The sequence below is a fragment of the Artemia sp. Qi Xiang Cuo genome, chromosome 7 (genome assembly GCF_049724085.1).
Source record: "Artemia sp. Qi Xiang Cuo chromosome 7, ASM4972408v1, whole genome shotgun sequence".
NCBI lineage: Eukaryota > Metazoa > Arthropoda > Branchiopoda > Anostraca > Artemiidae > Artemia > Artemia sp. Qi Xiang Cuo.
In genome coordinates, this window is record NC_142800.1 from 28,812,126 (window position 1) to 28,836,650 (window position 24,525).

The window sequence follows — 24,525 nt, forward strand, 5'->3', positions numbered from 1 at the left end:
TAGGCTAAATGCAACCTAATTTAAAGTAAAAATGTTGGATTCCACATGATTTAATTTTGCAAAGATGAAGCCGAGGAAATGGAATTACCAAGCTAATTGTCTCGAAAATTGGCAACATTTTATTTAATCAAGTTTCAGGAAGCTTTAATTAAAATACCAGTGTTGAATGAAATTAGAATTAAGAAAAAATTTGGCAAGTGGACTCCGTCTTCAATGAAGAAATGAAACCGCTTAAGGAAATATAAATGAAAAGTTCCTTTTCCGTGTAAAAATAATTAACTTTGAAATTTTCTACAAAATGAATTAATTTTACATAGGATAAGATCTTATTTATTCATATTCCTTAGTTCATATTGAATAAAAATGAATAAAACTATCTATTCATATTTATACATAAAAAATTACTCATTATATTATTGCGTTATTCATTAATAAGCGCCACAGGCTAAAAAAAAGGCCGAATTCATGTTTCCGGTCAAATAGTGCTAAAAAAAATAATAAAAAAATGATAAAAATAAATTGAACTTGCCCATTTTGGTACCCTATAAATAATAATATAATAAAGCATATAATAAAGCATACTATAAATATAATAAAGCATAATATCTCCCGTTTTCAAGATGATATTTTTCTGTATATAAGGTAGGAAGCCACTGAAGTTTTCCAGCAAAATAGACATTTGATTATTATGGCTCTTGGGAGGGGAGGGGGGGGAAATACAGTAACGGAGATTTATTCCCTGTTTTCATGCATCTATACAATGGAGCTCTATATTCCAGTGTAAAGGTTTCAGTAAGTAATTATCTCATTGGTAGCCTATACAGATTACTTTATCGGTTTTTCAGGGAATCAAAATTATCATCACCAGAATCCCAGGTTTTAGATGCCTGTAAATTTTTGGGGTCCCAACTTTAGATCCACAGAGGCCTGACCGGGTACCAACGAATCGACTCAATTTTTACCTTGAACACCCTGGGAGGGTGCAAATAGGGAAGCTTTTAATAGATTAGAGTGGAGGAGGAGCGTGCGTAGATGTGTTGCCCTCAGGCGGCTTGATACTGCGGTGAGTTGTTAGCAGTAAAAGTTGTAATAATTGTAAGATTCTTCACGATCTGGAATCTTTTATAGTGCTTTGTTCCTGTTTGAGCTAAAATGGGTTTTGATGCACAAATTGCCAAAAATCCATACTATTTCTATCGTACTATCTCTTTTGCTTCTGAATATACTCTTTTTATTCAAGTGAGCCTTCTCCTGGTGTCCAAAGACCAAAGGTTTATTATGGTAAACTCTTGGGTAAAAAAAAAAAAATAATTAGCGATGTATCAACGAAGGCCCTTTTTTGGTAAACACAAAATTTGTTATTCTAAGTGTAGTCGTATTAAAACTCTGCTACAGGACACTGATACGAGTAGAATTCAAAAAGTGCTATCAAAAAGTTTTAGGTTAAGGAACTGTAAAAGTAAAGAGAGACTCGACACAATAGTAACCGGAACTAAAATAAATATAATTTTGATAACAATAGATACATCGAAAGAATTAGCTTTTTATGCTGATTCTAACTACATATAATTCGTTACGTTAAGTTTATTAGTTAAGTTTAATGTTACGCATCGAGAGGTACGAGCCTGGGGACATTTGTATGATTATTTGAAAAAGGGGACCCCCCCCCCCCAAAGCCAAAGATTCTTAATGAATCACACAATTACACCAGAGTTTGACCTTGTTCCAATTCTCTAAGAATGACTACTGAAACACAAGGGCCGTTTAATTGGAAGCTTTTTTTAAGTACTAAAATATTTTAGCGTGAAGAGCGAGGAATTGAGGAGAGAGCAATCCCTCTCATATACGTAATAATTTCTGTTCGTTTTAAGTTTTAATTTCGGTCCTTACTTTGAGTTGAAAAAAGATTATTTTTTTATTTAATTTTAATCAAGATGGAACCATAATTTTTGTTCCGTTGATGAATTTTGAACTTAAAGCTCAGAAATACGAAGAATAAAAGCTATAACTTCAGATATTTTCAGTTAAAGACATAACTAGACGAAATTGAATTTAATTCTTTTTTGTATTTTTGTGTATTTTGGGGTCTGGAATTTTGTTTTAAATGTTTATTTATATTTGATCCTTTATCTTAAAAATATCCACCAATATATTAAGTTTCAATAGTTTTTTGTAATAAATATTTGCTCTGAGCTAGCAGAAACAAATGCTAATAACAATTGACATGACAGAAACAAGTCCCAATGAGCTATTGTTATATCCTGTTTATGGCAGATCGTATTGTTGCCTAATTGTCTGTTGTAAGAGTTCCTGCCTGTGCGGTGGAAACTTGGATTTTAGATCTCAAAAGCGAATAGCTCCTGGTCTGACTTTAATAACTTGAACGGTGCTAGGCATATTCCTCCACGGAAAATTCTTCCACATGGAAAATTGAGCCACCAAAAAGCAAGTGGGACAAATAAAAACATCGAAGAAAAAGTGGAATTTTGGAGTGTTATACATATATTTCAAAATATAGGTAGAACGTATGGTGTACAATATGGTACAGTATCTAGTTTTACATTTTTATCTATTTTAACTCTTCTTCATATTTTTTTTTGGGGGGGGGGGATGGATTGACGATTGACCTATCATAGCTCGACAAGATACAGATTTAAGCTAATAATTTGAAAATATGAAATTAGTGGCGACCGCAGGTTAGGTTATCATATGATGGAAGTACGTAGAAGTACAAGCAATTTCTTCCATTGGACTTCGTCTGGCACCGACCAGAGGTGGCTCTATCCAAAAAACATGGGGAAGGGGATGGGGAAATATGTTTCGCAGACTGCCTTGTCATTTTTATTGACTGATGTGGGTGATATTGCTATTAAAGTTACTTTATCAGTTGTTCTTTATCGTCTGAACCTGTTCTTAATTAATAGATTTTACATCGTACATTTTCATCAGCCCATATCTCTGCTAAAAAAAAGAAAAAAAGGAAAAAAAGATCCGGTAAATTAGTGGGGTTCGCGCCCCTTTTTTACCACCTCAATTTTCTTTTCCGACCGGCTAGAAATATTGTGGGAAGGAGTACCTCCTCCGTCATGATTGACGCCCCTGCCAACAACTATGGTAGACGATGCCAGTTCACCCCTTGCGATCAAAGATGCACCCACTAGGCGTACATCAAAGATTTTCTCGTCTGAATTATCCTTAAGGGTCATTTTCTCTACTTTATTTTGAATAACAAGGAGCCAAACCCTAAGTCAGAATCAAGAAAATTGACAGAACTCCTTATTCAAATTAAGCAAAAGAAAATTTAAGTAAAGAAAATTTCAAAAATTCATCAAGCCCTGTTCAGAAAAAAACTATCGGGTATCGTGCACTAGACGTACCTCAGAGCTTTTCTCAAAAATTTGAAAAAATTTTGAAAAATTGAAATTTTCTCAGAATGTGGGGCTGAGCTTAGGCAACAAATAGGTACTATTTGAAAGACAAAGATGGCTTTAAACGATTGTTTGCCTGCTATTTGAAGCAAATTAATGGTCCTGTGTCAATTCTAAATTCTTGGTCAACCTTCAAATTGAATTTATCAAGTATTTTCCAGTAGGTTGCATAGGTGGCATCAAGATATGGCTAATTGTAGACAGAGAAAAGCCAAGACAGATTGTCCAAGTAATTGGGAGGCAAATATTTAAATGACTGGGGCACGGGTAAATGTCGGGAGTATGCAAGACTCTCTTATTGGACTACTTGTTTGTTAGTTTTTTGAAAAGGCATGCCTGCCTAGAGTCTCAGGCATGTTGACCAAGAATTGAATTGAATTGAAGTTATCAAGTATTTTGCAGTAGGTTGTATAGGTGGCATCAAGATATGGCTAATTGTAGACAGAGAAAAGCCAAGACAGATAGTCCAAGTAATTGAGAGGCAAATGTTTAAATGGCTGGGGCACGGGTAAACGGCGGGAGTATGCATGACTCTCTTATTGGACACATACTTGTTTGTTAGTTTTCGAAAAGGCATGCCTGCCTAAAGTCTAAGGCATGTTGACCAAGAATTTAAAGTTGACATTAGACCATTGAAATGCCTGGAATGACAAACAAACAAGGTACACCTGCCTATGATCATAAGGAGTCTGACAAAGAATTTAGAGTTTAGACAGGACAATTAATTCGCTTAAAATCACAGGCGAAAAATCGTTTAAAGCCATCTTCATCCTCGAAATAACACCTATTTATTGCCTAAGCTCAGCCCCACATTCTGAGAAATTTTCAATTTTTCATATATGTTTCAAATTTTTGAGTCACTTTCCCGTGACTCTGGGCGAGTGGGCGCCACCAAATATTGTCCCAAATTCATCTCTCAATTTAGCACTTGTTCAGGGATGCCCAGAGTCTCCAATCACTTTCCAAATATTATCTATTCATTGTCTGAATTACTGAATTACTTTTACTTGTATTAATTTAAAAAAAAACTTTCCGAATAATAAGTTTTTCAAAGAAAAGTAAAGGCCATTTTAAACTTAAGCTCAGCAGATACAAATACCTGTTAAAATTCAAACTCAAAACGACCAGAAATTACTATTAAAGAATAAATAAAACCCAAAAGGAATCAGAAATTAAATAAACAATCATAGCAAAAAAATACAACAAGTATTTATATAAATGAATAAATAGATCTTAAAGTGAGTAATGCTTAGATTGAATATGAAAATCAAGCTTAAAACGAAAAAAATATTTTGCTATTGAAGTATAAATGAAACTTAAAACGAACAGAAATTAAATAAACAGTAATGCAAACAAACATACAATAGATATTAATGTAAATGAATAAATAAATCTTAAAACGAGTGAAACTTGCAAATCAAGTTTAAAATGAACAAAACACACTACAAACAAGAGTTTGGGTATCGCCTCCTTCTCTCACTGTAAAAGTCTAAAGCCTACCGCGTCATTGGCGCTTTACCGAAAATCAATTTTTTTACAAATAGGGTCTTTTGTACTTAATATCGAAAATAAACATTAAAATTACAGTAAAATTTTTAACTGATGAGCTTTCAGCAATTAATACCATTATACATCAAATATTCAGTTTAATTTACAAGTTCTATCTAAAGTTGTTCAAGACGAATATAGTTTCACTACAAACAAGAATTTGGATACTGCCCTCTTCCTTAACTGTAAATAAAAACCAAAAGCGTACTGTGTTACTGGCGTTTCCCTGAAAACGAACTACATTACAAATATTTTATTTTATAGTTATTTAAGCACTTGAAATAAAAATAAAATTAGAGTGGAACAAATTATTGAACTGATGGATCTTTCAGTAACTAATATAATTATGCATCAAACATTCAATTTGATGGTTGTTTATACTTTCCAAGACTGTTCAAGACGCATATAGTTTTCAGTAAAGCGCCAATGACGCAAAGGATTTAGAATTTTATAATAGGTTTTGTATATAATTGGTTTTCAGTAAAGCGCCAATGATGCAGAAGGTTTTTATTTACAGTTAAGGAAGGGGGCAGTATCCAAACTTTTGTTTGTAGTGAAACTATATTCGTTTCACTACAAACGAGCATTCCATCTGAAAGTACTTTGAGATACCTGTTTTTAAAACAATAGTTCAAAGACCATATAACGAAAACTCCGGGGTCCACACTTCCCCCCAAGACCCGAGGGCAGGCGTTGTAAGTTACGCCCTGGGGGAATATATAGTTCTTAAGGAAGTGATGCTCGTAAAAACTTCAGAGAGGGTTCATTTGATTGGAAATTGAAAGTTCTAGTTCAGTTTTTGCAAGTCAAAAGAGATTGGAGGGCAAATATCCCCCCCCCCCCTATGCCTTCTTTTTCCAAACCCATCTGATGAAAATTTTGAGATAGATATTTTGTTAAAAAAAAAGAGTTCAAAGGTAAGACAAGAAAAACTCCGGTGTCAATATAACCTCCTAGGACCCGGAAGACGGCGTTCTAAGTTATGCCCAAAATGCATGTACGGTTCTTATGAAAGGGATGCTCGTACAAACTTCATAGAGGGCTCACTTGATTGGAAATTGAAAGTTCTAGTTCACTTTTTAAGAGTCAAGAGGTTTAAGGGCGACTAGCCCCCCCCCACACCCTATTCCCTTAACCCACCGACTAAAAATTTTGAGATAGCCAGTTTCTTTTTTAAATTGTTTAGAAATTAGATAACAAAAACTCCGGAGTCAACAAAATGTTGTTCTGGGGACGTATATGGTTCTTATGAAAGGGATGCTCTTATAAACTTCAGAGAGGGCTCATTTGATTGGAAATTGAAAGTTCTAGTTCACTTTTTAAGAGTCAAAAGATATCCGAGGGCAAACAGCCCTCGGATATTTGGGATTTCCCCCAAGCCTATCCGATAATTTTTTTTAAAATAACCATTTCATTAAAAATAGTTCAAAGGTCAGAAAAGAAAAACTCCGGTGTCGAAACGACCCCCCAGGGCGGGGAGGCAGGGGTTGTAAGTAATGCTCTGGGGGCATATGTGGTTTTTATGGAAGGGATGCTCGCATAAACTTTGGAGAGGGTTCATTTGTGAAATTGAAAGTTCTCGTTCACTTTTTAAGAGTCAAAAGAGATCAGAGGGCAACTAGCCCCCTCCTCCCTGTCCTAAATGCATCATATAATAATTTTGAGACAGAAGTTTTGTTAAAAATAGTTCAAAGTTCGGATAACAAAATCTCCGGTGTCGACACAGCCTCCCAGGGCCCGGGGGTAGACGTTGTAAGTTATGCCCTGGGGGCATATATGGTTGTTATGGAAGGGATGCTCGTATAAACTTCATAAATAGCTCATTTGATTGGAAATTGAAACTTGTAATTCACTTTTTAAAAGTAAAACATGATCGGAGGGCAGCTAGCCTCCCCCCACACTCCATTTATTTTTTTCCCAGAGGCACTTCATATACGAGGGGTCGTCGTATAAACTATATACGGGGCTCATTCGATTGGAAATCGAGAGTTCTAGTGCCCTATTTAAGATTAAAAGGTGATCGGAGGGCAACTAGCCCCATCCCAAGCCCTTTTTCCACAAATATATCTGATAGAAAATTTGAAGTAGCTATTGCATCAGATAAAATTTTTGAGTTAGCCGTTGTGTTTAAAATGGTTCAAAGGTCAGACACCCAAACTCTGGTGTTGACACAAACCCCCCGGACCCGGGGTACCGGTTCTATAAGTTCTATCCTGGGGGAATATAAGGCTCATATGGAAGCGATACTCGTAAAAATTTCCAAGAGGCCTTATTTGATTGGAAATTGAAAGTTCTAGTTCATTTTTCAACAATCAAAAGTGATCGGACGGCAGCTAGCCCCCCCCCCCATCGCCCTTTTTCCCAAATGCATGAGATAAAATTTTGTGATAGACATTTGTTAAAAATAGTTCTAAGGTTAGAGAATAATAACTCTGGTGTCAACAGAGCCCCAAGGGCCCGGGACAGGCGTTGCAAGTTATGACCTGGGGGCATATAAGGTTCCTATGGAAGGGATGGTCGTATAAACTTGAAAGAGGGCTCATTTGATTGAAAATTTAAAGTTCTAGTTCACTTTTTATAAGTAAAAAATGATAGGAGGGGAGCTAGCCTCCTCCCCCAACCCATTTTCTTCCAAATGCATCAGAAAAAAAATTTGAGATAGACATTGTGTTAGAAATAGTTCAAAGTTTAGATTAAAATAACAGCGGTGTCGACAAAGCCCTAAAGGGCCTGGGGGCAGGCGTTGTAAGTTATGCCCTTGGGGTATATGGTTGTTATGGAAGGGATGCTCGTATAAACTTCCTATAGGGCTCATTTGATTGAAAATTGAAATTTTGCGTTCACCTTTCAAGAGTTAAAAGTGATCGGAGGTTAGTTAGTCCCTCCACGTCTTTTTTCCCCTAAATTGATCAGATAAAAATTCTGAGATAGCCATTTTGTTAATAACAATTAAAAGGTTAGATAACAAAAAGTCGACAAAACCCCGCAGGGCCGGGGCCAGGTGTTGTAAGTTATGCCCTGGGGGTAGTTGCCTATAGTAAGGGTCAGATAAAAATATTTCCTGTGTGGACACAACTCTCCAGGCCCCGGGAACAGACGTTGTAAGTTATGCCCTGTGAGTATCTATGGTTCTTATGGAAGGAATGCTTGTATAAACTTCAGAGAGGGCTCATTTGTTTGAAAAGTGAAAGTTCTAGTTCAGTTTTAAGAGTCAAAAGAGATCAGAAGGCAACTAGTCCGCCCCCCTCCACGCCCTTTTCCCCCCAAATGCTTCAAATAAAAATTTCAAGCTAGCCATTTTGTTAAAAATAGTTAAAAGGTTAGATAACAAAAACTTTGGTGTCAACAAAATCCCCCAGGGCAAGGGGACAAGTGTTGTAAGTTATGCCCTGTGAGTAAATATGGTTCTTATGGAAGGAATGCTTGTATAAACTTCAGAGAGGGCTCATTTGATTGGAAATTGAAAGTTGAACATTTTATGTTAACAAAAGTTAACATTTTGTAAAAAAAAAATAGTTCAAAGGTCGGATAAGAAAAACTCCGATGTCAATACACCCCAAAGTCCCAGGGGAAGGCCTTCTAAATTATTTCCTAAAGACATGTATGGTTCTTATGAAAGGGATGCTCGTATAAACTTCATAGGGGGCTCATTTGATTGGAAATTGAAAGTTCTAGTTCTGACAAAAACCCATTTTTTCACTTTGATATTTTTACTTTGATGCTTTGATGAACTTTTGATTTTTTTTTTTCAATGTTTGATTTTGAAACAAGGAATTTTTAAAAACTTGAAACATTTTGCAATCAAAAACGAACAAAAATTATTTTCCGAAAAATAAGTACCTATTTTACTATAAGTACAAATAAATAAGTACATTGGAGCCGTATGGCCTTTACTATAGGCAACGCTATAGCCTTGCCTCTGAAAGACTACGTGACTTTTTAGGAATGAATGCGCAACCGCGTGGCAATACTTCTTCCACAACTGAAAAGCTTCGTGTGTAGTTTTTTAATACTTTTGAATCAACCGTCTCATAATTTATAATCGATAACAACTTGGTACCCCATGTTTGGTACCCCAAACTGGCAGAAAAGGGTCTAGAAATACAAGATGAGCCCTCTCCAGATCTTCTAGGACCATTGGTCTAAGGCAGTCGCTCCTGAAAAAAAGATAAGAAAAAACAAATAAAGAGTATCCGTGATCTTCTGGGGAAAGTAAAAAAGTACAAAATTCTATATTTTCCAACGAAAATATGGAATTTTGATAGGAAAATAAACAATATTCTCGCAGACTGGAAAATAATCTTGAGACCTCTACAGTAGGGTTTTCTGATACGCCGAATCTGACGGCGTAATCAAACAGTTCGTGGTAACGAACTGTAAGTAAGGAGCGACCCGGCTCAATGGTAACCGAAACTCTAAAAAACGGGATTTTGATACCAATAGATACATCAAAAGAATCAGATTTTAATTCTGATTTCAAATATATAAGTTTCATTAAGTTTAATCTTACCCATCAAAAGTTACGTGCCTGAGAAAATTTGGCTGATTTTCGAAAAAAGGGGGAAAGACCCCCTAACAGTTATAGAACCTTAATGAAAATCACACCATCATATTCAGCGTATCAGAGAACCCTACTGTAGAGGTTTCAAGCTCCTATCTACAAAAATGTGGAATTTTCCATTTTTTGCCAGAAGAAAGATCACGGAGGCGGGTTTATTGGTGTGTTGGTTTGTTTGTTTTTGTTTTTTTTTTCCCCAGGGGTTTTATTAAACAACAATTGTGACAATAAAAAATTGGGAGGGACAATTGGAACGGATAATAAAATTTATATTGCCCTTTTTAATTTAACAAAACAAAATGAGGGCCAATAGGGCCCCACCCATGCTAATTTTATCCCAAAGACATCCGATCAAAATTTTAAGATAGCCATTTTGTTCAGCATGGTCGAAAATATGATAAAAATGTCTTTTAGGATGACTTGATCCCCCAAAGTCCCCAGGGGGAGGGCTGAAAGTTATGAACTTTACTCAATGTTAACATATAGTATTGGTTATTGGGAAGTATACAGACTTTTTCAGAGGAGATTTTTTCTGGTAGGTGGGGGAAGGAGAGGGTGGGGGGCTATATGGAAGGATCTTTCCATGAAGGACGTTTTCATGGGGGAAGGGACAGTGCTATGAAGGGGGCGCCGGATTTCCCAGCATTATTAAAGAGAAAGATCAGGAATTAAATAAAAAAAACAAGTTTTTCAACTGATCAACTGATTGTGATTAAGAGGTCATTTTTAAAGAACTGGAAAAAAAATTCGAACTATAGTTTAAAGAGCAGGGTATTGACTAGGGGGCGAACCCCCTAATATACGTGTTAAAAATTTATGAATATAGAAGTTCGTTACGTAAGTTAATTCTAAGTTACGTATATTTATTACTAATAAAAACGTTCGTAAATAAAATTAAACAAGTTTCGAGAAAGCCATTTAACCAAATATAATATGCAAATTTTGTTTTAATTATTCATGTACGGTGAGCCAAAATCAAAACCTGTATTAATTCAAAAACGTTCCAAAATTAAATAAAAAACATAAGTTTTTCTAACTGAAAGTATGGAATGATTTTAAAACTTAAAACGACCAAGAATTGTTCCTTATATGAAAGGGGCTGTCCCCTCCTCAATGCCTCGCTCTTTACGCTAAAGTTTGACTTTCTCACAACTCTATTTTTTTTAACAATAAAAAACCTACGTTTGCTCTCGTATCTGTTATTGGAATGTGGGCATACATTCTTGGGGGGGGGGGCAAATTTTGTGCTGGGGGTTTTCTACGAGGGAATTTTCCATGGGGAGGGAAGTTTCCAGGGAGTGTAATTGCCAGGGGAAATTATACACTTGAAAAATTTGCCAGAATTCTTATACAAAATAATTTTTATTTGTTTTGCTTTCTCTTTTCCGTCTCAATTTTACGCGCAGAGTGGTTAAGAGTTATTTTCCGGAGTAAATTTTTACCGGCATTGAATTGTCTAGAGAATATTTCCGTGGGAAGGGTGTTTGTCCGTGAAAGTAGGGCCACATTTCCTGGCATTATTTTAAAAACGACCAGAAATTAAATTAAAAAAAACGAGTTTTTTTTAACTGTAGGCAAGGAGCAATATCAAAGCTTAAAACGAATTGAAATTATTACGTATATAAAGGGGATTGCCCCCACTAACACTTTGCTCTTTACGCTAAAGTTTGAATATTGCCCCGACTCTTTAATAATGACTCCTGTAACACAAGGGCCGTTTAATTAGAACAATAAGACGTTTTTTTTCAATAGTAATAAAATACTTTAGCGTAAAGAGCGAGGTGTTGAGGAGGGGGTAACCGCCTTTATATACGTAATGATTTCTGTTCGTTTTAAGTTTTAATGTTGCTTCTTACTTTTAGTTGAAAAAACTTGTTTTTTTTTTTTTTCATATAGGTAGAACTTGCATAGTCCCTTCTTTTCTTTATCCCTTTTATTTGCTTTGAATTTCCTTTGGCTGTTCAACTTTACATATGGGGAGAATTTTCCAGGGGAAACAATTGGGGGGGGGGGGGTTTGGAGAAGTTTTTCGTAGGGAGGTTTTCCAAGAGTAAAATTTTACAACGGGAGTTTTTCAGGGGGAAGACGTCGGACCCAAATTTAAAGTTTTCTTTTACTTGTGTAATTTTCCAAAAATGTTTAAGAGATTAAAAGTACTTGTTACAAAGGGATTGGGCATTTGGAAGAAGTGGTAAGGATACAGGCTTTGGACGAAAATGAATAGGAAGGAAGCAGAAGTGTAAAAATTATTTCATGATAGCTCTCTGTTGCCATTACTTATTAGTAGAATCATGGATGGCCAGTTTCAAGGCTCTTTACCAATTTTTTTTTTCATGGCTGGGAAAATCACCTTAGGGTTCTAATATTGCATAACATATTTCTTCAAGCGTGCATGGCTTTTCGAATTTCAGAATCTGGGAACATTTTTATTGATCTATTGCTTCTTTTTTACGATCTTTGAATTTTTTTTTCATCTTTGACCTAAGAAACTTCTGTTTTATAAGCTTTTTGGCAAAGGCATTTAGATTAAACAGGAAAAATCCTTTTATTAAAGGAAATTATATGTTTTCAAGTTTCAAAATTGATGCATGAAAAATAGAAGGACGCACAACTAAACAATGTGCTGAATCCTCCTAAGACCTGAGCCCGGTGAATACTGCCTTCTTGTCGGGCCTTATACATATACACACGTGTATTTATAAGCCAGTGGCCATATACACGAAAAAAGATAGAAAAATACATAAAAACATTAGCCTCTATAAAACTTTCTCATCATTCCATGTTTTAGTTATGGGAAGTTCACTGCCAAAATTTACGCAGTATTCCATCAAAACTTTACTAAAATACTCTTTTCTCCAAACATGACTGGTTTTCAATTGTAATAATCCTAAAGGGACATAGTACAGCTCTCCAACTACTAAAAATGATATTTCCCTTTTTTCCAGGTTCCTCCCAGTTCCTGATAGCCTCGAATCCATCATAAACGAGCTGGAAGATATGGAAACTAAGACGAATGAGCGAAAAACATGCAAAGAGGCCTATTCATGCCCAGCCCTTGATTTTTTGGCATAGTTCATAGATTGACGATTGTATTTATTACAGAAGAATGTATTTCAAATTATTATTGCTGATATGGACTGCAGAGCGATTAGTTGTTAGCTAAGAGTATTAGCTCCTTGTTGTAGTTCGGGACAATTTGCCAGTACTAATTTAAAAGTGTCATTATTGTATTTATTTGTTTAATTTATATTTTTTTTTTACAAGGCCAGACTAAATAAAAAAACCTGTAACTTGATGCTAGTTGTTCCACAACGCATTTCTTATTTGGATTGTACAATTCTGTATGTGCTGATGGTTTCTAAGTTTGACATCTGATATTATTGGTGATGGCTATAAAAAAATTGACCTTATTTGCCCATGTACATTAAAGCTAATGAGTATTTGTTATTTATATTACAAGGTGTTGAGTTAGAAGCTTGCGATAAAAATAAGCAATTTTACCAGGCAATTTTGTTTCCAAGTCTTTTTCCATTATAAATTTGCTAGTGAGAAATGAACCAAAATACGAAGTATGAATTTGAGTTTTACTAAAATAAGGAACAAAACAAGTAATATATTGTATTTGTGTTCGTTCAAGGTCATATAAAATTCTCACTAAGGACTCTTGTTGCCCCTGAGAAGATATCATTTACCTGAAGAAAAATAACCCTTACTTTAAGGCTATGAGCGTTCGCCTAGGTTTGTGTTTGTTCCCAAGCCGTATGTGTCTCATGCGTCTGTTAAACACATATATAAAACAGTCAACTGATCTGTTCTCTAAGACGATTTTGGGATGAAATTGACCTCAGTAGTTTTGCTTGCAAGCACTGACATGCATAATGATCTAGTTATGCATACATAATGACCAATACATAATAGTCATCACGGTAGTGGCAACATTAAAAACTGAAATTTCAATTTCGCTGAAAACAAAGATTTGAATAATGCAATTCTAAATTGAAAAGGATTGCAAAAAATCTCTAAAGCGAAATCCTGATAAATAATAATATACGGCCCAAGCACCGCGTCAGATCGCTCAATCAGACAGTTCACGATAAAAAAAAAACAACTGTGAGTAAGGATTGACCTGGGTTAATAGTGACCAAGACTCTAAAAAAGAAGTTTTGATAACAATATGTACATAAAAAATCTGTTTCTTATAGTGATTCCAATTATAGAAAGTTCACCCATCAAAAACTACGAGTCGGAGAAAAATTCTCTAATTTTGTATACAGGGCGGAAACCCCCTTAAAAAGGCAAGAGATCTTGAGGAAAATCACAATGTCAAATTCAGCACATCAGAGAACCTTATTGTAGAAGTTTCAAGCTCCCATCTCTAAAAATGTAGATTTTTGCTTGTTTTCGAGATGGAAGATCATAGATACGCGTTTACTGATTTGTTCCCAAGGGGTTATTGTATCGAAACAATAGTCCTAGATAATCGTATAACGGTTCATTCGAACGAAAATTAAAAGTTCGATTATCCTTTTCAATTCGCCAAAAAGATTGTGCCACAGCAAAGTGGTGTTTTCTGCCCTTTTGTGGCACCTAACTACAATTTTGACAAAAAAGAGGAAAAATTATAAGTTCGCCTCTCGATATAAATTCTTGAAAACTATATATTAAGCTTCTCAGTTTTAGCGGCAGTAATGCCGCACGGTGGCTTTTCCGTTCCTAAAGAGTCATGTAGCCCTAAAATTACGGTTAGTATACACACTTCTTTAAAGCTTGATTTAACCAAGTTGATTTACTTAATCTTTGATGAAATTACGTATAGTGATGTATAATTTCGCCTCAGCTGCTATTGACGAGGGCCAGTGGTTGATTGCTTAGGTTGGGGGAGGGGGAGGCAAACGCCTCAAAGAATGCATTTTTATATCCAAAGTTCCTAACGGTTCGTGAGCAGTCAGACAAATATAGAAGGGGGTCTGAGGGAGGGAAGAAGGCATAAGTTAATCTCTAATACCACTTCATGTTGATTAAACCTCAAAATAGGTAATGCGGGGTGATAGCTCCCTTATTATTGCAAAAAGAGAACTTATACTAGTTTCAGGCGCACCATTTAGAGGGAGGAAGTTCGTCCTATACTTTGAAAAACACCTTCTTATTTCTATATCATAGCTATTTTTTATGTTAGCAATGTGCTATTTTGAAGCAGCGAGATTGGCTAATTGGTCTTTTTTGTTTGTCACCCCTGTGCTTAGTTTTTCACAGCTTTTAAATAGCACTCTACTCCAAAAAGTGGTGTAGAATCGAAACACAAAGTACACCATTAGAAGCGCCATTGTCCGAAAACCCTATAAATGAAACTTACAGTTTCTTGGCTTGAACAACAAAGTAAAATCTATTGGCTTGAAAAAAATGGTTGCAACCACGTTACTCTGCAACGAAAGCATCTTTTTCCGTTTCTCCTTCTCCGCAGCTAGAGGTGCAATGAAATATTATGCTCGTTTTTTAGCACTAAGATGTTACATCTAAGATCTTACATCTTTCTGCTAAGATTTTTGTTTTTTCATCTCGTCTTTGTTCTATAGTCTTATAGCTTACTGATGATAGCAATAAGTGGGAAATATGCCTTATTTCTTCCATTTAGAACGATGACAAGAAAACTTTGATGATATACTCACTCATCGTTGCTTTCAGATTACTCTTCAAAGCATAATGATGAAAGGCGTCTGCACAAAAATAATAAAAGATTTAAGATCTTTGTTCAAAGATTTCACTTTTAAGTGTTTTCTGACAAAAGATTCAAGATCTTAGCACATTGATGAGTGAAAAAACAGGCCTATTATTGAGTGGCTCATTTTAGTGGCTCATTTTAAAGGAAATTGATACATATAGTGCCTTTTGTAATTAACAAAAAATAAATGTTAGAAAAAGATTTAATCGTTGTACCAGCGGCAGCTGCAACCTGGTAAATCGTGGCTGCTGCGGTAACTGCTATTTAACAGAATTAAGATCTATGGTTACCCGCTGTTTTAGTTATATTTTGTCAATGTTGTTCTGTTTTTTTTTATCTTCATTAAAAAAAATTGAAAAAATCCTTCTCCCCCCCCCCCCATGTTTTCGCAAATTGGCGCCATTGGCTAGTCCTCACGTAAATTTTTACGCTACCATTCTAGGACGATGTCTAGCAGAAATCAATTTAGCAGCCATCACTGGATGTTTCATGAAGGTGGTAACCCCTATTGTATCTTGGATAGGCCTGGGCATGATTTGAAAAACAATCAGAAGTTAAACAAAAAATAAGCTTTTTCCAGTTGAAAGTATGATGGGACATTAAAATTTAAAACCAACAGCAATTATTCCGTAAATGAAGGTGGCACCCCACTACTCAACCAACCTGCTCTTTAGGCTAAAGTTTTATACTGATTTAAAATAATTTTCCTTCCAAAAAACTTATCAACTAAGTTTATCTTTCTGTATTTATTGTTTTTTAAGAACAAAAAATCTATTCAACATCGTCATATTCAACCTACATAACTTTGGTTTAGCTTAAGGCAGAAATTTCGAGGCTATTGATTGGAAGTTTCAGGCTGAAATGATTTTTATCCAGATCGGATTACTTTAAGCATCATACAGAGTCTCTCGGCGTGTCAAATTGGGAGAGTAATACGTCGTTCTAGTGTTTGCTGAAAATTGGGAATCTTAGCTGTCATGCAATAGGTTAATTTTGGAAGGGAATGAGCTTTCGAGTCCGGGGGGGGGGGGGGCAAGATTTAGGAAAAAAAGGAAAGAAAAAATGCTTTGGGCGTTCGGGGTGAAAAAAGTATTACGTGACAATGTTGTAAAATAATTACGTAAGGTGTGTGGTCTCGTTAAGTCATAAGCGGGGATTCCCACATGGGTTCCTGTCGCAAAGCTACATAAGATTGCGTCAAGCATATTAAACTGTCCGTTTGAAACGGGTTAAGTCGGTTGGCATCAGTGTGACATCGTAGGAGTCCAGGGGGGTGTCACGGAGTCTTGCGTAGGTGTGACGGCTTGAGGGGTGGGTAGCTCCACGTATCTAACACTTTAAAGTATAGAGGTGGGTGGCTTGAGTCAGAGGGTATGGGGATTGAAATACAAATGCGTGTGTACCGTGATGTACCGTTTAAGCAGTGGTTAAGTAGTGGCAAAACAATATGGCTTCTACAACCGGGGCAGGCATGTTTGGACATGTATAGGTGGAAAAAGACCTGGTATTTTGCCTAGAAACATGGCGTGGCATTGGCTATTAACATCGTTTATTTTCAAATATATCCAAGGCAACAAACATAACCCACAAACAACAAACTTACCACCATAACCAACAGACATAACCAACAAACATTAATCATAACCATCATAACCATCAAACATAACCAACAAACATTAACAACAACAAAAAAAATATAACCAAGTCTCATAACCACATAACCATCAAACATAACCAACAGACATAACCAACAAACACAACCATCAAACAATAACCAACAAACATGTGCCATACCATATCAATGACAAACAAACATAACTAACATCCAATAAACAGCATATATGTTCAACAAACACATTCAAGAAACATGACCAAGAAACATAACCAACAAACATTAATAATATCCATCATAACCATCAAACATAATCAACAAATATAACCAAGAAACATTAATCACATCCAAAAACCATAACAAAGAACCAAAAAACATAACCAACTAACATAACCAAAAACCATCAAACAATAACAAAACATAACCATCAACAAACATAACCAAAAAACATCAAAGAAAACATAACCATCAAACATCAAACCAGATAGCCATCAAACATAACCAACAAAAATCAAACCACATAATCATCATCCAACAATAACATCCAACAAACATAACAGACATCAAACATAACCAACAAACAACAAACATAACCATCAACCAACAAACATCAACCAACACTCATAACCAACAACCAACAATCATAATCAACAAACATAACCAACAAACATCAAACAACATAACCAACAAACATCGACCATCAACAAACAAACATCAACCAATACTCATAACCAACAACCAACAAACATCATCAGCAAACATAACCAACAAACACCAAACGACATAACCAACAAATATCAACCAGCATAACCAACACTCATAACCAACAATCACATCCAACAAACATAACCATCAAACAACCGAAAACACAACCAACCAACATAACAAACAAACAACAAAATATAAAACATCCAACAAACATAGCCACCAACAACAAATAACAAACATCAAACAACATAACCAACAAACATAACAACAGAACCAACAAACAACAAACATAACCATATCGATAAACAACAAACATCAAAGAAAACCATGAAACAAAACCAACAGACATCAAACAACAAACATAACCAACACTCATAACCAACAAACATAACCAACAAACAAAACCGTCTAAAAACATCAAACATAACCAACAAAACCATCAAACATAACAAACATCCAACAAACATCAAACAAACATGACCAAGAAACAACATAACCAACAAACATCAAACATAACCAACAAAACCATCAAAAATCCAACAAAACATAACCAACAAACGACAAACATAACCATCAATCATAACCAACAAACATATGTTAATTTCCCTGTGTTACAAAGTTAAAAGAAAAGTGTCCGAATCAGCATTCGAAGGGGAGGGAATGTGTTCGGAATTCTATGGGAAAAGGGAGGACGTGTCTTTGAAAGTAGTAAGGCCTCACTACTAAAATGTTCGTGGAAAACTGGTAAGGGGTCACTCAGTGATCTTTTAGGTTTTTGACCTCCCCAAAAAGTCAGGTAAACGGACTGCCTGTAAAGTATTATGCTGCCACCTAGGAGGCCTTGAGTACAGGTAGCTGCAAATAAATCAAAACGGCAGATTGATCTAGTTGTACATTGAATAACTAATATAAGTAATCTGACACAACCGTTCCTTTATCAAAAATGAAGCAGACACAACACCGCTGTTATGTTTGCCAGTTTGTAATTAATTTAAAAGTGTCGGTATCCAAATTGAAGAATTCGGTTTGCATAATATTTTTGTCTTATTTTAAAATATTTGAGACGACTCCTGGTCGTTCAAGAATATTTCAGGTTAAGATCTTAATTGGCTAAGCAATCATAGCTAGCAGTAATTTTTTATCTTTCGAGTTACCATCAAGCGAGAACAAAATTATTTGAAAAACGTGGTCATAATATTCAAAGATAAGAAAATATCAAAAGCTAAGAAAATATTTTCTTTAATTTCCAGTTGTTTTAATATTTATCCAGCTTCTAAAAGTGAAAACAAAGAATAAAATGTCAGTTACTGCCACTCGATATAAAAAATGTTACTTAGTGTCACAAATGCCAAAACCCAATGTGACTTTCTCACACTGACCCTTAAACGCGAGAAGATTATTACCTTGTGTTTATGAAGGCAACACTATCTTTGCGTAAGGTTTCATAAGTTGTAATAGTTTTTTTGCCCATTCAACATGTAGTTAATGAACATAAGACTCAGTCATAAATCTTTATTCAATTCTTTCAGTTTTGGCCCCGTGGACTGTAATCTAATTAAGTAAAGAAATAGATATCGTGAACCCAAGTCGTTAAGGGCTCATTTGGACAAGGGTCCACATATATTTGTTTCAGTTAGAATACTTAAACATGCAAATTAAAGTAAAATTTTGATTCTGGGCGTGTAACCTAAGAAATAATAAAGTGTTGAAGTTTTTTTTCAAGTCGATTGCAAGAACTATCGTATAAAATGATCTGCAATCTGTTAAATCTGCTTTCTTTAAAAGCCTTATATTCCCCCAGGGCATAACTTACAATCCTAGCGCTGAGGGCTGTGGGGGGGGGGGGGGTTGTGGGGTTTCAATGCTCAAAGACATTATTTCCGGACCCTTGAATTACGTTCAACAAAATGGCTATATCAAAATGTTGATTGGAAGGGTTTGGGGAAATAATGGGCGTGGGGGGGGGGGAATTCGCCCTCCGATCACCTTTGACTTTTAGTAAGGGCACTAGTCCTCTCAATTCCCAATTGATCGAGCCCTTTTTAAGTTTCTACGACAACGCTTTCGATAAAAAAAAACTTATATACCCCAAGGCCATAACGTACGGCCTCTGTCCTAGAAGCTGGGAGGGGGGGTTTACTATCCTCAAAGACATAATTACCGGACCTTTCCACTACGTTGAACAAAATGGCTATCTCAAAATTTTTATTTAATGTGTTTGGGTAAATGGTGGGCGTGAGATGGGGGTCAGTTGCCCTCCAATCAGTTTTGATTATTAAAAAGGACACTAGCCCTTTCAATTTCCAATCGAATGAGCCCTACGATAACGCTTTTGAAGTTTCTACGACAACGCTTTCATTGAAAACCTTATATTCCCTCCGGGCATAATTTACCGCCCTCGCCCTAAGGGTTGGGGAGGGGGGTGTCATCCTCAAAGACCTACTTTCCAGAACCTGCATTAGCGTTGAACAAAATGGCTATCTCAAAATTTTGATTGGATATATTTGGGGAAATGGCGGGCGTGAGAGGGGGGTTAGTTGTCCTCCAATAACTTTCGGCTAATAAAAGGACACTAGCCCTACCAATTTCTAGTCGAATGATCCTTTTTTGAAGTTTCTACGACAACCCTTTCTATAAAAACCTTATATGCCCCCAGGGCATGACTTACAACCCTTGCCCTGAGGGCTGGGGGGGGGTTGTCATCCTCAAAGACCTACTTTCCAGAACTTTCAACTACGTTGAAAAAAATGGCTATCTCGAAATTTTGATTGGATGTGTTTGGGAAATGATCGGCGTGAGAGGGGTGTTAGGGTTTCTCCAATCACTGTCTACTACTGAAAAGGGCACAAGCCCTTCTGATTTCCAATCGAATGAGCCCTTTTCGAATTTTCTATGACAACTCCTTCGATACGAAGTGCCCTGTTCTAATCCAAAAAAAATAATAATAATAAATAAATAATACATTGTGCCCACATCGTTCTTCACTTAGGCAGTGCTATTGCGCTGCCTATGATACATATTCTTTGGCATGCTTTGCTGCTAGTCAACTATTATACAAAAAATAAAATAGCCTTGAATTGTCTCGGTGGGGCTTGTCTTTTTAATCCGCTTGCCATATTTACTTTCACTTTCTATGTTTTCCTTCTACATTATGGACGCCTGAGTCAAGATCGCTTCTGCCAAAATAATTGAGTCAAATTCTGATTTTCCCAGGCTGGAAAAATCAGAAAACCTCCTCGTTTATTAGTTTTTTGTTTGTCTTTTTCTTTGTCATATTTATGCATATATTGACATAATATAATATACAACTCATTGTCCATTGTTTGTTACAATTTTATATATACATATATATATATATATATATATATATATATATATATATATATATATATATATATATATATATATATATAAAGGGTATCGGCCTTGACTGGTCAAAATGTGTTGGACAGTGCTATGACGGGGCGAGTGTAATGAGCGGACGTTTCTCAGGAGTACAGGCCCGTCTCTGGGAAAGAGCAACGCAAACGATGTGCACTCACTGTCATTTTCTTAGACTTAACCTTGTTACTGACGATTGTATGCAGAAAAAACGAAGGATTTCGTCAGTATTTTCAGTTTTGCAAACAGCTATGACTTTGTTTCTTACAGCAACACTACCAGTTGATTGTAGAGGCCCAGAAAACTGTCAACGTGGCCTTGCTAACGCTTGAAACGACAGTTGTGACAATTTGATCTTACTAGTATAGATCAGTGTCTAAAACTCTGGTAAGATAGGACTGCATACTCGCAGTTCTGTCAGTTGTTCAAGAATATTTTGACAGGGAGGAAGCTTGGAGGAAAAGATTATCTTGGAGGTGCCAAAATAGTGTTAGCCTGGACTACCCATGTCAAAAGGTAAATTTATTCCTAGTAATACTAAATATAGTTTGACACAGGTAATAATGGTTCTATGAACTTTTCCCCTATTACCATCTATGACCATTCATGTAAGACTTTGGCACATTAAAGTGCCGAATACGATTTATAAAGTCTCTGTTTATTTGGGTGGGCTGAATGTAGACGTTTCGCGGAACAGGAAGCGAATTTATTAATACATATTTCATCCGGAGAAAAAAAATACACCATTTAGTCATTTCCGAACAAACAAAAATTTGAATTCCCCCCCCCCCAAAAAAAAAACACACATTTTTTCTGAATTTAGGTTATAAGCAAATCGGAAGAATAACTCTGATTATTTCTTACCAATTTTTAAACTAGGGGACAAAAAAATTGTTACTATAACTCAATTCATAGAAAATTAGATCATTTGTTTATTGGGAACATTCATGTCCATGTCAAGACTGTTCATATTTTGTGGATCTGAACTAATAGCATGCTTTAACAGGTGCTTTTTCTATTATTGAGGATATTAATCTAAAATATTCTGTGAGCAATATTTATAAATTTATGTACTATTTAAAAGCTTCAAAAATAAAAGAAATACCAATGTCAATGTCGAAACGTAAATAATACGAATGTCAAAAATACAAATAATTTTCTTATAAATGGAATTTTAATGAAAAACGGCCAAAAGTTACATTAAGGATCGAAAGAGTTTGATCATGAGTAAAATATGTAACGTCAAATATTCAAAATTCATAAATTTTGGTTTTTGTTCCAAAACACACAAATTTTGGTTTTTGTTTTTTTCCTCAAAATGTGACATATTTTATATGCAGTATAAAAATGTAAACTTGTGTGAAATGTATATCCAGTAGTTATTTTGAGGTCAGTTCCCAATGAGATTTTACTAATATCAAAATTTACCTAGCTCTAGTTTGAGCAATTAAAACTTTTCGTAGAACCTTTCAACCGATCAGAAAATTCTATAACAAATCTAATTTGCTCAAATTATCAATAGTTAAATCTCGGTGCTAGTAACCTCTCATTGTGAATATGTATTTAGTTCAGTACTAGCGTTTATTCTATAATCATTTGGGATTGTGTTTTGACGGTGTTATTGAAAACTTAGGATGCCGTATTATAATGGCAGTAGCGCCACTAGGCATGGAAAAGAGGTTCAAAGCACCAAAATCAATATAGGCAACATCAAATATAGCTATCAATATAGTTTCTCTCTAGTGATACCTGACTGATAACAAACTATCTTTTTCCTAGTGGAATACTCTTTTTTATGGGTGCAAACATGATTCACTTTCTCCAAAATCTCTGTTCATATAAAACTCACTTCCGCCTTCACCTGGTTCTATGGATATTGTTTTGGTTTGTGGCTGTTTTTCTTTTTTTTTTCTTTGTTTTGGTCTGTTCAGTTATTTAAGGGTTTTCCTTCGTTCAAGTGTATCTTTGTTAAGGATTTTCTTCGTTCAAGTGTATCTTTGCACTGATATCAATAACGGAAGCAGGTCTTTTCCTTTTTGTGTTTTTCTTTTACTGAAGCATTTTTTAGTCATTTTCATTATTAAACTTTTTAATTTCTTTTCACTTTTTCCCTGTTCTACCTTTTTTTTGCTCTTTTTTTGTCTTTTCAGTTACTTTCCAATATCATTACTATTTCAGTATACAATGTAACCTTTAAAATTACCTATTATTTCTTAGTTCATTTTTACTGTATTTATTACCTGTGTCAAACTATATTTAGTATTACTAGGAATAAATTTACCTTTTGACATGGGTAGTCCAGGCTAACACTATTTTGGCACCTCCAAGATAATCTTTTGTCCTCTCATAATCTTCACAGGCTAATCTATAAAAACAACCTCTCTCTCCTGTTTTTTCTGCCAAAGACATGGACATAATCAGTGAAGCATCTCTAACATCTGGTGTTAATTCATTTATTTCAAAGCTCAAACTTTCATTACTTCTCCTTCTTCCAGCACCGGCTATTCCAAACACAAGAACAATAATCTTCAATATTCCTAACATGAGGAGGTTTGATAGATTTAATGTCAAAATTTCAGAGGTTGTGGTTGCTCTTGCAGTGACTGCTTGTACTAAGGTAAAAATCGATGTTTTTGAATGGTTCAAAAACTCAGGATTTGCTTTTGCAGCCATTACCGAAAACAGTATTACTATTAAGAGCATCATCCAGGCCTAGAAGAAATTAAGTAAACTGATTCCAAAAGGTAAAAATCCTAATTCAGTAAAATCAACCGATAAACTGTTTCTTTTTTTTGCGTGGCTTTAGAAAATCAATTCAAAAAACAAACTTCAATAACGTTATTCAATTCACTTGTTAGAGAAAAACCTTGTCATATTTGAATTTAGAATAATATTTCTTACAAATATTTTAAATATTTTAATTAAATATTTTAAATATTTTTAATTTTATTAAAATATTTTAAATATTTTGTTGTCTCCAAATGTTCTACTTCATTATATGTTGTTTGTAATTGCTAGTTTTTATGAAGTACCCTGTTTGGGCAAGTGCGTATATAAACATAAAATAACTACCACTTTTTTCATGAAAATTTGAATTTCACCAATTTCTGTTGCAGCTCTGGATTTATTCTGGAACGATGTTCAAGAGTGACTACAGATCATGATGCCCCATAGATTTTAAATGAGCATAGGAGAACTACAAAAAATCACAAAAATTGTGGTGACTTCAAGAAACACTGTATTTCTGCCTCTCCCTTGTTTTTGTTAAAGATATATTTCAAATACGTTCCATTGTACTCTTTCATTGCCCCATAAAAAGGAGCAATCTGCTGGCACATATCCCTTAGATATTATGAGTTTTACAACTTGTTCCGTGATTTTCTGTTTTTCTTTTATAGAATTTGTCAGTATTTTTTTAGATTTATTTGAAGATTGAAGAAATTTCTAGTAATTTAGAAAAGAAAATTTGTTTCTAGCCTAATAAATAGAATAAAACAGAAGAAAAAGATGCCCTAGTCAAACAGTTTGTGGTAACGAACTGTGTTTAATAAAGTTTAGTCTTACCTATCAA

General features: G+C 35.2%; 1 protein-coding gene across 1 annotated transcript in view; it reads left to right on the forward strand.

The window, feature by feature from the left end:
• Positions 1 to 14,451, forward strand: part of LOC148950139 (uncharacterized) — a 35,977-nt gene extending 21,526 nt beyond the window's left edge. The window contains exon 2 of the mRNA XM_089091467.1: positions 12,480 to 14,451. Coding sequence (XP_088947593.1) covers positions 12,480 to 12,606 — 127 coding nt within the window. The 3' untranslated portion in view covers positions 12,607 to 14,451. The remainder of the gene's footprint in view (positions 1 to 12,479) is intronic.
• Positions 14,452 to 24,525: the final 10,074 nt, after the last annotated feature.